The 19,363-nt window shown below is 39.3% G+C and overlaps 1 protein-coding gene across 1 annotated transcript in view; it reads right to left on the reverse strand.

Annotated features, from left to right (window-relative positions):
• Positions 1–19,363, reverse strand: part of plppr5b (phospholipid phosphatase related 5b) — a gene marked incomplete at both ends in the record, with an annotated part of 91,269 nt that overhangs the window by 18,686 nt on the left and 53,220 nt on the right. The window contains one exon of the mRNA XM_084151890.1: positions 1,999–2,175. Within this exon, the coding sequence (XP_084008016.1) occupies positions 1,999–2,175 (177 nt within the window). The remainder of the gene's footprint in view (positions 1–1,998; positions 2,176–19,363) is intronic.

Raw genomic sequence — 19,363 nt, forward strand, 5'->3', positions numbered from 1 at the left:
AGCGCCGATCTCCACCGCAGTGAGGGACCGGTGTACGCACCTGGTGATCGAGTCTGGCTCTCTACAAGAAACCTGCCCCTCCGCCTGCCCTGTCGGAAACTGGGTCGGCGGTTTGTAGGGCCATTTAAAGTCCTGGGAAGGTTGAACGAGGTATGTTACAAATTACAACTACCTGTTGAATATAAAAGTATTAACCCCTCGTTCCATGTGTCCCTTCTCAGGCCGGTGGTAGCTGGCCCACTCCAAGAAAGTGAGATCAGGGAGACTCCTCCGCCCCCATTGGACATCGAGGGGGCACCGGCGTACTCCGTGAGGTCCATCTTGGATTCGAGACGTCGGATGGGGGGTCTCCAATATCTAGTGGAGTGGGAGGGGTACGGTCCGGAGGAGCGGTGCTGGGTGCCGAGGAGAGACATTTTGGACCCGTCTCTCCTGACGGAATTCCATCGTGGGCACCCGACGCACCCTGCTCCGCGTCCTCCGGGTCGTCCCCGAGGCCGGAGTCGGCGCACGTCTGGAGCCGCGCGTCAAGGGGGGGGTACTGTCACGGTTTCGGCCGAGGCTGCCTCTCTTCCTTGTTCGGGCAGGCTTCGGCGTTCGTTGTCTCCGGAATACTAGCTGCCACCGTTGTATGTTTCATGTTCGTTTGATTTTGGTCTGTCGTGTGTTGGGCTTATTTAGCTACTTCGCTCGGTTGAGCTTCCCTCCACTGCGTTGGAGTGTTTACGCACCTGTTTAGTGCGCTTTTGTTTGTTCGCCTTCGTGCGTAATTTCGCCTTCGGGCAAGTCATGTCGTATTTTCCTTGTTGGAGATTTACTAAAGTCTGTTGGACTATACTTCGGTGTCCTGCGTTTGATTCCACCACTACACCCACCTACAGCACTCGTGACACAAATATAAAATATATTTTGATTTGTTAAACACTTTTTTGGTTCCTACATGATTCCACGTGTTATTTCATCGTTTTATTGTACAATGTAGAAAATAGTAAAAACAAAGAAAATCCCTGGAATGAGTAGGTGTGTCCAAACTGTTGACTGGTACTGTATATATATATATATATATATATATATATATATATATATATATATATATATATATATATATATATATATATATATATATGGGTGTGTGTGTGCACGTGCGTGCGTGTGCATGCGGTTTTGTGTGATGGGATGTGTAGACATGGACAGTATATGGATAGAATATCAAATAAAATTGTATTGGTCACATACACAGATATATGTAGTATATCTGAAGAATACTTGGATAGTATATACACAGAAATAGTTTAATAGGATGGCCTTGACTAGAAAACAGTATATACATATGAACTGGGTAAAAGTCCCCTGTAGCTCAGTTGGTAGAGCATGGCGCTTGCAACGCCAGGGTTGTGGGTTCGTTTCCCACAGGGGGCCAGTATGAAAATGTATGCACTCACTAACTGTAAGTCGCTCTGGATAAGAGTGTCTGCTAAATGACTAAAATGTAAATGTAAACATTATTAAAGTGACAGCTCAATTTAAGTAGTGTGTGTGCATGTCTGTTTCTCAGTGAAGGATTTTCATTCAGGCATATTTCCAGGCACCTTAAGTGAGTGCTGTTACAGGTAGGGTATGGGTTAGCAACCATTATAAGCGTTGGCCAATTATCGCTCTTGGTTTATGTCTCAGTACAAGCCCATTAGGCCTAGACAGTTTAAGTGCTAATGATGAACTCAGAGGGGTGATGGAATGCATCATGAATGGCACCCTATTCCCTTTATAGTGCACTACTTTTGACCAGAGCATACCATGGTTTAAAGTAGTGCACTTATAGGGAATAGGGTGCCATGTTGGACACAACCATACTGATGCTGATCCTGGTTCTACAACCCAGTGGTATGGTGTCCAAATTAGGACAGCCTCACAGGTCACAAGAAGTTGGTGTTGATACTGTTCTAATATGCACACTGTACATTGTGACGATTTTGATGCTGCTGCAGAACAGGTTCTTACCAGAAAGGTAGCGATGGCCACTCCTATGATGAAGCCAGCGATGACATCAGACCAGTGGTTCCGATACTCAGCCACTCTGTTGAGTCCCGTGAGGAAGGCCAGACACATCAGACCCAGGGACAGCACAGGCTTGGCTAGCCGCGTCCCTTTGGCTTTCACCGTGCATGTGATGTAACTCTGGAGAGAGGGAAGAAGAAGGTGGGGATGGTTCAATGAACTTCACTGTTATTCTCTCACATTTTCTAGACAAGTAGATGCTTTCAATGAGGGAAAAAAGACGGCAATAAACATACAATTAACATATATTTATATTTATTTACAAACAAGTAGATATCCTCACATGCAGTACTTACATAGCCATAGACTGCACATAGCTAAATCAGTGCTTAATCTTCATTGTACTCATAAGTAATGTCATTGGCGTCATATCTTAAACAGAGTAAATGGGACCACAGACAACATATAATACCATAGACATCTTGAGAATGTCAATACTATATTAATTCAGCAACAACAGAGTGCATCAATGCATGCTACAGTATACAGTGCATTCAGAAAGTATTCAGACCCCTTGACTTTTTCCACATTTTGTTATGTTACAGCCTTATTCTAAAATTGAATACATCGTTTTTTTCCCTCATCAATCTACACACAATACCCCATAATGACAACACAAAAGCAGGTTTTTAGAAATGTTAGCAAATGTATAAAATAAAACTAATCACATTTACATAAGTATTCAGACCCTTTACTCAGTACTTTTTTGAAGCACCTTTGGCAGCGATTACTGCCTCGAGTCTTCTTGGGTATGACGCTGCAAGCTTGGCACACCTGTATTTGGGGAGTTTCTCCCATTTCTCTCTGCAGATCCTCAAAAGCTCTGTCAGGTTGGATGGGGAGTGTTGCTGCACAGCTATTTTCAGGTCTCTCCAGAGATGTTCTATTGGGTTCAAGTCCGGGTTCTGGCTGCGCCAATCAAGGACATTTAGAGACTTGTCCCGAAGCCACTCCTGCGTTGTCTTGGCTGTGTGCTCAAGGTCGTTGTCCTGTTGAAAGGTGGACCTTCGCCCCAATCTGAGGTCCTGAGCACTCTGGAGCAGGTTTTCATCAAGGATCTCTCTGTACTTTGCTCAGTTCATCTTTGCCTCGATCCTGACTCCCAGTCCCTGCCACTGAAAAACATCCCCACAGCATGATTCTGCCACCACCATGCTTCACCGTAGGGATGGTGCCAGGTTTCCTCCAGACGTGACGCTTGGCATTCGGGCCAAAGAGTTCAATCTTGTTTTTTTCAGACCAGAGAATCTTGTTTCACATGGTCTGAGAGTCTTTAGGTGTCTTTTGGCAAACTCCAAGCGGGCTGTCATGTGCCTTTTAATGAGGAGTGGCTTCCAACTGGCCACTCTACCATAAAGGCCTATTGTTGGAATGCTGTAGAGATGGTTGTCCTTCTGGAAGGTTCTCCCGTCTCCACAGAGGAACTCTAGAGCTCTGTCAGAGTGACCATCGGGTTCTTGGTCACCTCCCTGACCAAGGCCCTTCTACCCCGATTGCTCAGTTTGGCCGTGTGGCCAGATCTAGAAAGAGTCTTGGTGATTCCAAACTTCTTCCATTTAAGAATATAGTCCCCTGTAGCTCAGTTGGTAGAGCATGGCGCTTGCAACGCTAGGGTTGTGGGTTCGTTTCCCACGGGGGGCCAGTATGAAAATGTATGCACTCACTAACTGTAAGTCGCTCTGGATAAGAGCGTCTGCTAAATGACTAAAATGTAAGAATGATGGAGGCCACTGTGTTCCTGGGGACCTTCAATGCTGCAGAAATGTTTTGGTACCCTTCCCCAGATCTGTGCCTCGACACAATCTTGTCTCTGAGCTCTACGGACAATTCCTTCGATCTCATGGCTTTTTTTTGCTCTGACATGCACTGTCAACTGTGGGACCTAATATAGACAGGTGTGTGCCTTTCCAAATCATGTCCAATCAATTGAATTTACCACAGGTGGACTCCAATCAAGTTGTAGAAACATCTCAAGGATGATCAATGGAAACAGGATGCACGTGAGCTCAATTTCGAGTCTCATAGCAAAGGGTCTGAATAATTATGTAAATAAGGTATTTCTGTTATTTATTTTTTATACATTTGCTAAAATCCTGTTTTCGTTTTGTCGTTATGGGGTATTGTGTGTAGATTGATGAGGAAAATGTTTTATTTATATATCGGTGTCCCGTATACGGGACGGTTGAGCTAACGTACACTAATGTGATTAGCATGACTGTTGTAAGTAACAGCAAACCTTCCAGGACATATACATGTCTTATATGGGTAGAAAGCTTAAATTCTTGTTCATCTAACTGCACTGTCCAATTTACAGTAGTTATTACAGTGAAGAAATACCATGCTATTGTTTGAGGAGAGTGCTCAACAACAAAAAACGTATCACGGCAACTGGTTTGATACATTCACCTTTGATTTATCATCCTAAGGGTCCCAGAGATAAAATGTAGCATAGTTTTGTTTGATAAAATCAATTTTTATATTCAAATGTAGGAACTGAGTTTTACAGTTTGAACCCCTGCCTTCTCTATAGTTATAGTTATGTATCAATTGACCAATTCGGCACATTTGGGCAGACTTGATACAAAATAGTCCAGTATTGCAATGCTTCACTGGATCATTCTGAAACTTTGCACACACACTGCTTCCATCTAGTGGCCAAAATCTAAATTATGTCTAAACTGCAATATTATATTGTGGCCTTTCTCTTGCATTTCAAACAAAAAATTGAGAACGCATGTTTTTTAAATTGTATTATCTTTTACCAGATCTAATGTGCTATATTCTCCTACATTAATTTCCTACATTAATTTCCACAAAGTGTTTCCTTTCAAATGGTATCAAGAATATGCATATCATTGCTTCTGGTCCTGAGCTACAGGCAGTTAGATTTGGATATGTCATTTTAGGCGAAAATTGAAAAAAAGGGTCCGATCCTTAAGAGGTTAGTCGATTTTAGAATAAGGCTGTAACGTAACAAAATGTGGAAAAAGTCAAGGGGTCTGGATACTTTCCGAAGGCACTGTAGATGTGTCCTCAGTATGAATAGGGCTGTATAGAGCTGGGTTCTATATTCAAGTAAGTGGTTTCTCATCTAAAGTACAGTATATCCCCGGTTGGTAGGGCTGTTGGTGGATGTGTTTTCTAACTAACTGTCACCTCTTTGCCCCCTGCTCTACCTGAGAGGGAGAGACAGATAGTCACAGACTGAGAGAGCGGAGTGTAGGGGTGGAAGAGAAAGAGAGAGACAGACAGAACGAAAGAAAAAGAGGGGTGTGGGTGTGGGAGTGAGAGACAGACAGAGAGAGAGTGAGACAGACAGAGTACACAGCTGCCCCTGTCTCAGTGCTAAATTAGGAAGCCTGAGTCAAGCAGAGAAAAAGTGCCTGGAGCGGCGCCTCCCCTAACCCAGCTGGGACACAGATGATAGAGGGAGACTAGACAGGCCCTGTCACTCCTCATAATTTTTTTATCATTCTGATATGACACGACATGGTAACAGTGGGACTCAAAATTGTCGCAAGTAACTTAAAAGTGACTGCAACATGAACTTAAACATGATGCAAATGAACTTAAAAGGCAATTGAATGGCACTTAAAACGAAAGGAGAGAAAACAAATGCCCATTGTCGTTACATGTCTAGAAAAGTAGAGGAGAGGAAACATGATTAAGAGTTTTGTTTTCCCTTGTTGTAGTCCTCTGATGTGAAGCCGCACGCTTTATAACGAATCCCTCATGTCAGAGTGGCGGACGAGTAATTTTATTTTTCATTAGTGCAAACTCTACGCTCTGAGGGCACATTACACATTTGTATCTCTCTCTCTCTCTATGGACTCAAAGGCTGCATGCACCCTGACCCATTTTCATTCATTTTCTTCTCCGGGGGGTAGAAAGAGATATACAACATTTGATTTGTTCTCTTTCTCTATCTCGCTCTGCGTTAGTTTATGCCATCTCTACATTACATGAGTTGACGTCAAGTAAAAAAATGATGCACTGTTCCAAAGGCAGAATATGTACTATGATAGTTTGACATTTTAAATCAGAGATTTTTTTATCCTATCTAATTTTGTATTGACTTCCGCTGGGTGTGTTTAACGATAGCGGTGATATATCATCGTCATGGTTGATGAACCGCTGCTTTACGACACATTCGTTCCTTCCTGCAGGATAACAAACTATGATGAATACCATCACCACCTCCTTCACTATATCTCCCCATGCAGAAAGAACCTGATTAAAAACAGTTAAGCCCAATGATTTGCTCTTCTGTGTGTAAAATGAAATCCCAGTAAATCTGAAGTGAAATCCCCCCCCATGGCGATTGTGTTTCAGTCTTGCTGCTGATTGACCTTAACATTTGGAATGGTCCGGCCCATTATGTGATGATTCACTGTATCCCCAGAGCTTTCATTAAAACAGTGACTATACTGTGGCCGTGGTCGGGGTGGTGGTGGTGGTGGTGTGTATGTGTGGAGGGAAACTTTCTCCCACTCAGGTCAAGGGCATGGCTCACAGCCCTTCCCAGGCGCCATGGGATGTAAGTTGTCAAAAACGTATACATTTCACACATGACCACACTCTTACTATGTCCCTTCAAAAATGTCCTCCGAGGCAGTAATCCAATCTACCAAACGGGTGAGGTCAACTTGATTTCAACCATCTAATAGCCTTACAGAATGCTTTACACAGGGGTTGAAGCTCCGACCTACATTTTTAATTTAATGTCACATATTAAGTGACATTTGTACTGTCACTAATCAAGGCTTGTCAGATAAATGGGAGTGTGACACTATAAATATATTCTGAAGAGATAAAGAAGAGTGACAATGTCCTTTATAGACAGCCTTTCAAAGATCAATCTCTCCCACAGAGTTAACATGATGTCATACTGTACTGACTGGCTGGATATACTGTCAAACCTGTCCTGTATAGAGGTCAATAAGGTCAACATAGCTGTGCTGATGTTTTAAAACCACACTCTGTACGATTTGCACATAAAGTGTAAGTAAAATTACTTAATTGATTATATTTGGTTGTGCATACCATCAAAGAGTGGACTGCCATTGAATGCCTTTGGACCGCCTTTCAATGGGAACATACCATCCTGAGCCATAAGAAACTAGGTAAGCCTATAATACTGTACATTATACAACGATTAAATTGCCTCATTCAGATTATCCGATACAACAGATTCTAGATGATGTCCACAAGCCAAGCATTTGATCCTACTATGGGCTCATTACCAGCAGCCTGTGATAATGCTACAGACAATGAGGGTATAGCAGGAGTAATCACCAATCTCCATGGTGCTGCTTTACAGTAGCATGCACCAAGCTAACCTCTAACATGGTGCTTTACAGTAGTATGCTAACCATTAAATACAATGGGTTTTACTGTAGATAGCTTACTGGCGCTAACTGCTAATAAACCATGTGCTTTACAGTAGCATGCTAACCGACGCTAACCGCTACAAAATAATCGCACTGCTAACTGACCTACATCTCTAAATGGATCAAGGGGGTAAGAAGAGTCCATGCAAACATCCCTTTAGGCAACCAGTCAGACACTGGAACCAGTAAGAGGGATATTTGGTACGTGGGATTTCAGAAAGTATTCACACCCCTTGAGTTTTTCCACATTTGTGACCGACGTGGCTCGATTTGGTCTTATGTAGCAAAATTTGATGAATGATAAATAGATGTGAAACTTGTATCCCATTATGGTATGTGATGAAATAAGTATAGCCAGTTATAATTGTAATGGCTTAGCAGATAATAACAAAAGAATAACAATATTTACATGGCTCAAAGAGAAAGAATATAATATCTATTGTTTACAGGAAACCCATTCAACAATTCTAGATGAAGTTGCGTGGAAAAAGGAATGGGGGGGGGGGGGGGGCGAAATATACTTCTCCCATGGACAAAGAAACTCAAAAGGGGTGATGATATTAATTAACAGTAATTTCGATCCAAATGTGAAAATTGTCCAAACAGATACGCAAGGTAGATGGATTATTTTAAATATGTTATTGGACCATAAACAGATATGGCTCATTTACCTTTACGGACCAAATAATGATGATCCACACTTCTTTGACATATATATAATAAATGATCAACACTGCAAGCAATTCAAGACTCTATTATTATAGTGGGAGATTATAATACTGTTTTAAATAGCTCAGTGGACAGTAAATGAAATCACACTACAAACAATCACCCTCATGCTCTTAAGGAAATCGTGAATGTCATGGATAGATTAGAACTAGTAGATATATGGAGGCTTAAATATCCTGACCTAGTGAGATATACATGTCGGAGACTCAATCAAGCTAGTCGTCTTGACTTCTTTCTTATGTCATTCTCGTTGGCACCAAAAGTTTAAAAAGTGTTGATAGGGGACAGAATGCGGTCGGACCATCATATAATTGGCATATACATTACTCTTACTGAATTTCCACGTGGGCGAGGATATTGGAAATTAAATCAAAGCCTATTGGATGATAACTTGTTTTTAACTAGGACAGAGGAATTTATAACTGATTTTACATACAGTTGAAGTCGGAAGTTTACATACACTTAGGTTGGAGTCATTAAAACTCATTTTTCAACCACTCCACAAATTTCTTGTTAACAAACTATAGCTTTGGCAAGCCGGTTAGGACATCTACTTTGTGCATGACACAAGTAATTTTTCCAACAATTGTTTAAAGACAGATTATTTCACTTATAATTCACTGTATCACAATTCCAGTGGGTCAGAAGTTTACATACATTAAGTTGACTGTGCCTTTAAACAGCTTGTAAAATTCCAGAAAATGATGTCATGGCTTTAGAAGCTTCTGATAGGCTAATTGACATAATTTGAGTCAATTGGAGGTGTACCTGTGGATGTATTTCAAGGCCTACCTTCAAACTCACTGCCTCTTTGATTGACATCATGGGAAAATCAAAAGAAATCTGTCAAGACCTCAGAAAAAAGATTGTAGACCTCCACAAGTCTGGTTCATCCTTGGGAGCGATTTCCAAACGCCTGAAGGTACCACGTTCATCTGTACAAATAATAGTACGCAAGTATAAACACCATGGGACAACGTAGCTGTCATACCGCTCAGGAAGGAGACGCGTTCTGTCTCCTAGAGATGAACGTTCTTTGGTTCGAAAAGTGCAAATCAATCCCAGAACAACAGCAAAGGACCTTGTGAAGATGCTGGAGGAAACATATACAAAAGTATCTATATCCACATTAAAACGAGTCCTATATCGACATAACCTGAAAGGCCGCTCATCAAGGAAGAAGCCACTGCTCCAAAACCACCATAAAAAAGCCAGACTACGGTTTGGCGAAATGTCCTCTGGTCTGATGAAACAAAAATAGAACTGTTTGGCCATAATGACCATCGTTATGTTTGGAGGAAAAAGGGGGAAGCTTGCAAGCCGAAGAACACCATCCCAACCGTGAAGCACGGGGGTGGCAGCATCATGCTGTGGGGGTGCTTTGCTGCAGGAGGGGCTGGTGCACTTCACAAAATAGATGGCATCATGAGGAAGGAAAATTATGTGGATATATTGAAGCAACATCTCAAGACAACAGTCAGGAAGTTAAAGCTTGGTCGCAAATGGGTCTTCCAAATGGACAATGACCCCAAGTATACTTCCAAAGTTGTGGCAAAATGGCTTAAGGACAACAAAGTCAAGGTATTGGCGTGGCCATCACAAAGCTCTGACCTCAATCCTATAGAAAATGTGTGAGCAGAACTGAAAAAGTGTGTGCGAGCAAGGAGGCCTACAAACCTGATTCAGTTACACCAGCTCTGTCAGGAGGAATGGGCCAAAATTCACCCAACTTATTGTGGGAGGCTTGTAGAAGGCTACCTGAAATGTTTGTCCCAAGTTAAACAATTTAAAGGCAATACTACCAAGTACTAATTGAGTGTATGTAAACTTCTGACCCACTGGGAATGTGATGAAATAAATAAAAGCTGAAATAAATCATTCTCTCTACTATTATTCTGAAATTTCACATTCTTAAAATAAAGTGGTGATCCTAACTGACCTAAGACAGGGAATTTTTACTATGATTAAATGTCAGGAATGGTGAAAAACTGAGTTTAAATGTAATAATAATAATAAATGTATTTGGCTAAGGTGTATGTAAACTTCCGACTTCAACTGTAGGTACAGCAAATCCCCTTATTGTATGGGACACCTTTAAATGTGCCTTTAGAGGCCATGCAATTCAGTACTCATCTCGAAAATAAAAGCAATTTAGGACAAAAGAGTCCACACTAACAAAGGAAATAGAAGGTCTAACAGAACAGATAGATAGCAATAAAAACTGTAACATAGAGGCTCAGAATAAATTAGAGGAAAAACAAAAAGAAATGGAGAAACTTATTCAAGAAACTTCAAATGTAATATATTATAAAGAATAAAGCAAACTGGATGGAATATGGGGAAAAATGCACCAAATTATTTTTTAATCTTCAACATAGGAATGCTACCAAAAATAATTTACTGAAACTGGGTACAAATGACGGAGTCACCCATGATTCACCAAATTATATTTTGAAGGAGGAAACAAAGTACTTTAAGCATATGTTTTCGTTTCAGTCACCGCCATCTCCTCTAACTGAAGCAAATTGTAGAGATTTTTTTTCTATTGATAATGTAAAATTAACAGCTATACAGAAAGACTAATGTGAAGGTGAAATTACAGAGGAGGAACTTCTGGATGCAATTAAAGACTTTAAGTCCGGGAAAACTCCAGGGTTGGATGGCATACCAGTCGAGGTATACCAAACCTTTTTTGATATACTCGGAGGACCGTTATTAGCATGTTTTAACCACTCCTATGTAAATGGTAGATTATCAGACACTCACGAAGAAGGTCTGATTTCATTATTACTGAAACAGGATACAAGTGGAAAATATAAAGATCCAGTCCATTAATAAAATTGGAGGCCCCTTACACTTCAGTGTTGCAAAATGTATAGCGCATAGAATTAAAAAGGTATTGTCGGACATTATTAATTCTAATCAGACAGGTTTTTTACATGGGCGATACATTGGATATAATATAAGGCAAGTACTGTAAACAATAGAACACTATGAAAAATCTGTGAAACCAGTCCTGCTATTCATAGCAGACTTCGAAAGGCATTTGATAAAGTACGACTGGGGTTTATATATAAATGCCTGGAGCATTTCAGTTTTGGACAATCTCTTATAAATTGGGTTAAAATCATGTATAGTAACCCTAGGTGTAAAATAGTTAATAATGGCTATTTCTCAGAAAGTTTTAAACTGTCAAGAGGAGTGAAACAAGATTGTCCACTATCGGCATATCTATTTATTATGGCCACCGAAATGTTAGCTATTAAAATCAGATCCAACAATAATATCAAGGGATTAGAAATCCAGGGCTTAAAAACAAAGGTGTCATTGTACGCTGATGATTCATGTTTTCTTTTAAATCCACAACTTGAATCCCTCCACAGCCTCATAGAGGATCTAGATACATTTTCTAACCTCTCTGGATTACAACCAAATTATGATAAATGTACTATATTACGTATTGGATCACAAAAAAATAAAAATGTTACATTACCATGTAGTTTACCAATACAATTGTCTGATGGCGATGTGGATATACTCGGAATACATATCCCAAATTAAATAAATGATCTCACTCCAATACATTTTAATAGAAGGTTAGCAAAAATAGATAAGATCTTGCTACCATGGAAAGGTAAATACCTGTCAATTTGTGGAAAAATCACCCTGATTAACTCTTTAGTATTATCCCAGTTTACCTATTTGCTTATGGTCTTGCCTACGCCTAGCGAACAGTTTTTTAAATTATATGAGAAAAAAATATTCCATTTTATTTGGAACGGCAAGCCACACAAAATTAAACAGGCCTATTTATATAATGAATATGAATTCGGAGGACAGAAATTATTAAATATTAAAGCATTAGACCTATCACTAAATGCTTCAGTCATACAAAAGTTATACTTAAATCCGAAATGGTTCTCTAGCAAATTAGTGAGATTGTCTCACCCAATGTTCAAGAATGGCCTTTTTCCCTTTATTCAGATTACAACCTCTCACTTTCAGTTATTTGAAAAGGAAATAAGCCCCAAAATATCACTATTTCTAAAACAAGCCATAGAAAGTTGGTTGCAATTTCAATTTAATCCTCCAGAAACGACAGAACAAATATTGCAACAAATATTGTGGTTAAACTCAAATATACTAATTGATTAAAAAAAACATTTTTTTCTGACAAAATGTTTAAAAAGGTATAATCTTTGTAAATTATATTATCGGTAGGAATGGTGGAGTTATGTCACACACGCAGCTAACAAAAACATATGGAAATATCTGCTCTACCCAAAATTAAAACAAAATAATTGCAGCATTACAGCAAAAATGGAAGAGGAAAGTGGAAGGGGGAAAAAGTAAGGAACTTGTCTGTCGGCCTTGCATTAAAGAACTTAATTGGTTAAAGAAAATTGTGATAAATAAAATGTTTTACCAGTTTCATTTAAGGACCAAAGGATTGACAGCTGTCCCATATAGATTGCAAAATAGTTGGGAAGAGATTTTTGACGTACCGATTCGATGGCATAGTTTTTATGAACTGATACACAAATGACGCCGGATTCAAAACTTAGAATTTTTCCATTTAAATTATTATATAAAATTCTTGCTACCAATAGAATGTTATTTGTATGGGGGATACAATCTTCGCAGCTCTGCAGATTTTGCTGCGAAGAGACAGAATCATTAGATCGGGAGGTGTTGAATGGAGCTGAAGGATGGGACTAATAACAACTAACAACAACTAATAACAACAAGATAACTAATGTAAAGCACACTGTATCCATAATAACTATATAGGTTATAGGTTGAGAGCTTTTGTGAAAGAGCACAGTTAGAAAAATATGGCATATAGAAGCAAACCAGATGGACATCATGAAAATGATCAGAGGAAGTTCAGGAGTAAAAACAAACAAAATATAATTATTGTAAAATTTGACCGTGTCCATAAAAGGTATATAGTATGTATAATATGGAAGTAGAGGCCTAAGCATTGTTGTTCACTAGTTTACTCCAATTAGGGAAGGGGTGGTGGGGTTGGAAAGTAATGAAGGGAAATATTATTTAAAAAAGGATATGTACAGTGGGGAGAACAAGTATTTGATACACTGCCGATTTTGCAGGTTTTCCTACTTACAAAGCATGTAGAGGTCTGTAATTTTTATCATAGGTACACTTCAACTGTGAGAGACAGAATAAATAAAAAAATCCAGAAAATCACATTGTATGATTTTTAAGTAATTCATTTGCATTTTATTGCATGACATAAGTATTTGATACATCAGAAAAGCAGAACTTAATATTTGGTACATAAACCTTTGTTTGCAATTACAGAGATCATACGTTTCCTGTAGGTCTTGACCAGGTTTGCACACACTGCAGCAGGGATTTTGGCCTACTCCTCCATACAGACCTTCTCCAGATCCTTCAGGTTTCGGGGCTGTCGCTGGGCAATACGGACTTTCAGCTCCCTCCAAAGATTTTCTATTTGGTTCAGGTCTGGAGACTGGCTAGGCCACTCCAGGACCTTGAGATGCTTCTTACGGAGCCACTCCTTAGTTGCCCTGGCTGTGTGTTTCGGGTCGTTGTCATGCTGGAAGACCCAACCACGACCCATCTTCAATGCTCTTACTGAGGGAAGGAGGTTGTTGGCCAAGATCTCGCGATACATGGCCCCATCCATCCTCTCCTCAATACGGTGCAGTCGTCCTGTCCCCTTTGCAGATAAGCATCCCCAAAGAATGATGTTTCCACCTCCATGCTTCACGGTTGGGATGGTGTTCTTGGGGTTGTACTCATCCTTCTTCTTCCTCCAAACACGGCGAGTGGAGTTTAGACCAAAAAGCTATATTTTTGTCTCATCAGACCACATGACCTTCTCCCATTCCTCCTCTGGATCATCCAGATGGTCATTGGCAAACTTCAGACGGGCCTGGACATGCGCTGGCTTGAGCAGGGGGACCTTGCGTGCGCTGCAGGATTTTAATCCATGACGGCGTAGTGTGTTACTAATGGTTTTCTTTGAGACTGTGGTCCCAGCTCTCTTCAGGTCATTGACCAGGTCCTGCCGTGTAGTTCTGGGCTGACCCCTCACCTTCCTCATGATCATTGATGCCCCACAAGGTGAGATCTTGCATGGAGCCCCAGACCGAGGGTGATTGACCGTCATCTTGAACTTCTTCCATTTTCTAATAATTGCGCCAACAGTTGTTGCCTTCTCACCAAGTTGCTTGCCTATTGTCCTGTAGCCCATCCCAGCCTTGTGCAGGTCTACAATTTTATCCCTGATGTCCTTACACAGCTCTCTGGTCTTGGCCATTGTGGAGAGGTTGGAGTCTGTTTGATTGAGTGTGTGGACAGGTGTCTTTTATACAGGTAACGAGTTCAAACAGGTGCAGTTAATACAGGTAATGAGTGGAGAACAGGAGGGCTTCTTAAAGAAAAACGAACAGGTCTGTGAGAGCCGGAATTCTTACTGGTTGGTAGGTGATCAAATACTTATGTCATGCAATAAAATGCAAATGAATTACTTAAAAATCATACAATGTGATTTTCTGGATTTTTGTTAAAGATTCCGTCTCTCACAGTTGAAGTGTACCTATGATACAAATTACAGACCTCTACATGCTTTGTAAGTAGGAAAACCTGTAAAATCGGCAGTGTATATATATATATGTATATGTGTATGTATATATATATATGTGTATATATATATATGTGTATATATATATATATATATATATATATATATATATATATATATATATTGCTAGAAAAAAAAACATATGGGGGATTGGAAGTGATGCAGACAATTACATTGATGGAAGTTACAATCTATCTGCAATATTAAAGCTGATCCACATTTGTGACCGACGTGGCTCGATTTGGTCTTATGTAGCAACATTTGAAATGTGTTTTTTACAACTACAGTTGATGAACAATGGAAAAGTAATTCTGCTTTGAAAGTTGATAAACTTGTAACCCCACTTTTGAGAAAATGGCCCTTGAATGTTTTTGGTACACCTACACGTGCTATACAGAGTGAGTATGGTAGTGTAGTAAACAACCAAAGATTTCAAGACTAAGGCTGGTTTATACTACAGTACGTCTATCGACATGTCTGTAGACAGTTGGCGCAGTGACATCATGAACATTCTACTGTCGTCCGACATCAAACTTGTCGTTGTCGTTATGAAAAAGTAGAAACACAAAAATGACAGGCTGCATGACATCAGCAGCCTGGTGGTCCAAAATAGTATAACTGGTGTATTTTAACACCAATAAACCCATCCATTTAAAAATGTATTTAGTATATGTCAATCTAGAAAACCAGGCAACTAAAAGCAACTTTCTAAACAATGTTTTGGTTCGTTTCTAGCTTGTTAGCTAGATAGCTAGCTAATGTTAAGTTAGCTGGCTAGCCAGTTCAAATAATGACCACATCATAAGCTGACAAACTCTTAAATTAAGCTAATTTGTATTCGTTATTACAGGAAAATAAACCTACAAGCTCATTCTTTACAAGTTAATGGCAAGCTAATTACAGAAAATAGCTTACGGTTGTGAGTGTGGCCTGACGTTATATCCTAATTTGGCTTTGGTGCAGGTCATGTTGTTCTTCACATTACCGTCTCTGCTAAACACACACTATATCAAATAAAATCAAGATTTATTTGTCACATGCACAGGATACAGAAGGTGTAAACGGTACAGTGAAATGGTTACTTGCATAGTGGAGTCTTTTGTTTAGACATGTAGCTAGCTAGCTAAACATTACACAATGGGTGTGTCTAATCCTGGATGCTGATTGGTTAAAACTGCATTCCAGCCGGTGTCTATTCCACAAATTACCAGCGGCTAAAACTATGACGTTGAAATGCCTATTTACTCTGTTCCATCTCACTGCGCAATCCACTGTCTCATCAGCCCAGCCAGGCAATATACGCCTAGTTTTTCCTGAAACGAATCACATTCTGTTGTTTAATAGCCTGAATTTAACTTATTAAATTGAGATTTTGTGGTTACTGGCCTACACACAATACCCCATAATGTGAAAGTGGAATTATGTTTTTAAAAATGTTTACATATTAATTAAAAATGAAAAGCTGAAATGTCTTGACTCAATAAGTATTCAACCCTTTTGTTATGGCAAGCCTAAATAAGTTCGGGAGTAAAAATGTGCTTAACAAGTCACATAATAGGTTGCATGGACTTTTTAAATGACTATCCCAGCTCTTTACCCCACACATACAATTATCTGCAAGATCCCTCAGTCGAGCAGTGAAATCCAAACACAGATTCAACCACAAAGACCAAGGAGGTTTTCAAATGGTTCGCAAAGAAAGGCACCTATTGGTAGATGGGTAAAAAAAAAGAAGCAGGCATTGATTATTCCTTTGAGCATTGTGCCGTTATTAATTACACTTTGGATGGTGCATCAATACGCCCAGTCACAACAAAGATACAGATGCCCTTCCTAACTCAGTTTCCAGAGAGGAAGGAAACCGCTAAGGGATTTCCTCAATGATGCCAAAGGGGATTTTAAAACAGTTACAGAGTTTAATGGCTGGATGGATTAACAACATTGTAGTTACTCCACAATACTAACATAAATGACAGAGTGAAAAGAAGGAAGCCTGTACAGAATAAAAATATTCCAAAACATGCATCCCGTTTCCAATAAGGCACAAAAGTAATACTGCAAAACAATATGCTAAGAAATGAACTTTTTGTCCTGAATACAAAGCGATATGTTTGGGGCAAATCCAACACAACACATCACTGAGTACCACTTTTCATATTTTCAAGCATGGTGGTGGCTGCATCATGTTATGGGTATGATTGTCATTGGCAAGGACTAGGGAGTTTTTTAGGATAAAAATAAATGGAATAGAGCTAAGCACAGGCAAAATCCTAGAGGAAAAATTGATTCAGTATGCTTTCCAACAGACACTGGGAGACAAATTCACCTTTCAGCAGGACTCCCTAAAACACAAGGCCAAATAATAAGCCATTTAGCAGACGCTTTTATCCAAAGCAACTTACAGTCATAAATTTTTTTTGTGTGTGTATGGGTGGTCCTGGGGATTGAACCCACTACCCTGGCGTTACAAGCGCCATGCTCTACCAGCTGAGCTACAGAGGACCACTGGAGTTGCTTACCAAGATGACATTGAATGTTCCTGATTGGCCTAGTTACAGTTTTGACTTAAATTGGCTTGAAAATCTATGGCAAGACTTTAAAATGGTTGTCTAGCAACGATCAACAACCAAATTGACAGATCTTGAAGAATTTTTAAAAGGATAACGATATAATAGTGTTTTATTTTTTTTATATTTTTTAAATATGTTAGAATTTTTCTTCCACTTTCACATTACACAGTATTTTGTGTAAATCATTGACAAAAAAATTACAATTGCATAAATTTTAATCCCACTTTGTAACACAACAAAATGTGGAAAAAGTCAAGAAGTGTGAACGTTCTGAAGGTACTGTAAACCTTAAGATTATCTAACACATCAGAGATAAGGAAATCTGACAGAGTTTGATCTGGGAAGTGTATTCCCCTGTAGCTGTAGGCTGCAGTGACGTCGTTCCTTATGAAAGACACTGCCATCAGACTGTGGTCCTCTGAACGGGACTCATATTCACATGGTGTCTCAGTGTATGAGTGCTGATCTAGGATCAGTTTTCCCTTTAAAGTCCTACTCCAGTCTTCCTCGTAGCCAAAGAATTCGTAGCCAAGATTTTAAAAAATATACGGTATATCAATATGTTTGTCATGATCTGCTGTCATGTTGGATATATTAACCATCCCACATGAAATACTACAGTTTACTAGAGAATACTACAGTACTTACTATAGTATTCTGTAGTAAACTGTAATATACGGATGAATACTATACTACACACTGAAGTGTTCCTTGATCATGTGTAGTTCTTACTATAGAATGTTGTAGTATACTGTAGAATATTATATAAATACTACAGTATTATCCGCAAAAACACTATAGTAAATACTACAGTAATGTCCACAAAAACACTACAGTCCGCAAAAACACTCTACTTTTTAAAACTATAGTAAATACTACAGTTTTTAATGTGCATATACCCTGCCCATTCCCCTATCACATATCCCAATTGGTGACACCTATAAGTGAGAAACCTATAGACCATATATTGTGTTCCCTACAGGTTATAGAAAAGAGTAGAGGCTCTGAACTATCCGTTCAGACCCCAGTCCTACCTACAGGTTTTGGAAAATGTGCTCTTTTAGTATTTCTCCAGTAGGTTTCCTCAAGGAGGAAGCCTCCACCTCTATGTCAAAGATAATAAAACAAAAACACTACAGTAAATACTACAGTAATGTCCGCAAAAACACCAAAGTAAATACTACAGTATACTACAATCTCCAAAAACACTACATTAATTTTACTGTTTTCACTACTGTTTTCTTTTACCAGAGTATTTATACAAGCATTAACTGTAAATACTACAGTATACTAAAGTAAATACTACAGTATACTAAAGTAAATACTACAGTATTCACTGTAGTGTGTTTGCTGACTTTAGTTCACAAAAATACTACAGTGAATACTACAGAAAAGTCTGCAAAAACACTACAGTGAATACTATAGTATTTTTTCATGTGGGCTGTTCCTGAAATATTTCCAGATTCAGTCTGCATCCCAAAATGCACCCTATTTCCTACATAGTGCCCTGGTAAAAAGTAGTGTACTATATATGTGACTCGTTTCAGGAAACTATTCATATGTCACGCGTCACTACTTCACAAGAGCACCATTTGAACGTAAACATTTTATTTATTTATTACAATGTGTTTTTAGGCAGAAATGCCTTCTGGAACATGTGAACTTTCATGTGCCTTAATAACAAACTTGTATGCCATCTGTAAATATGAATAAAATTGTTAAATTACGAGCCTAGTTGGTTTAGCTATGGAAAAAGACAGCAACCTTCCCGCTAGCCATGATTGGCTGAGATAATGAGTGGGCTGGACATGCTGAGAGATGAGTTCGGATTGGTCTGCCATGTAGCTCGCTTCTGTCTATAATATGAGCTGGTCAGTATGTGTAGGTAATCCTTCGTAACACAGCTTTTTTTTAAAGATATCACATAGTAGAACTGCATAAGTGTTGCTCTCCACTTTCTGGAGGATTGAGTTTTGAAATCAATG

Source organism: Coregonus lavaretus (assembly GCF_964263955.1).
Source record: "Coregonus lavaretus genome assembly, chromosome: 34".
In the NCBI taxonomy this organism is placed as follows: Eukaryota; Metazoa; Chordata; class Actinopteri; order Salmoniformes; family Salmonidae; genus Coregonus; species Coregonus lavaretus.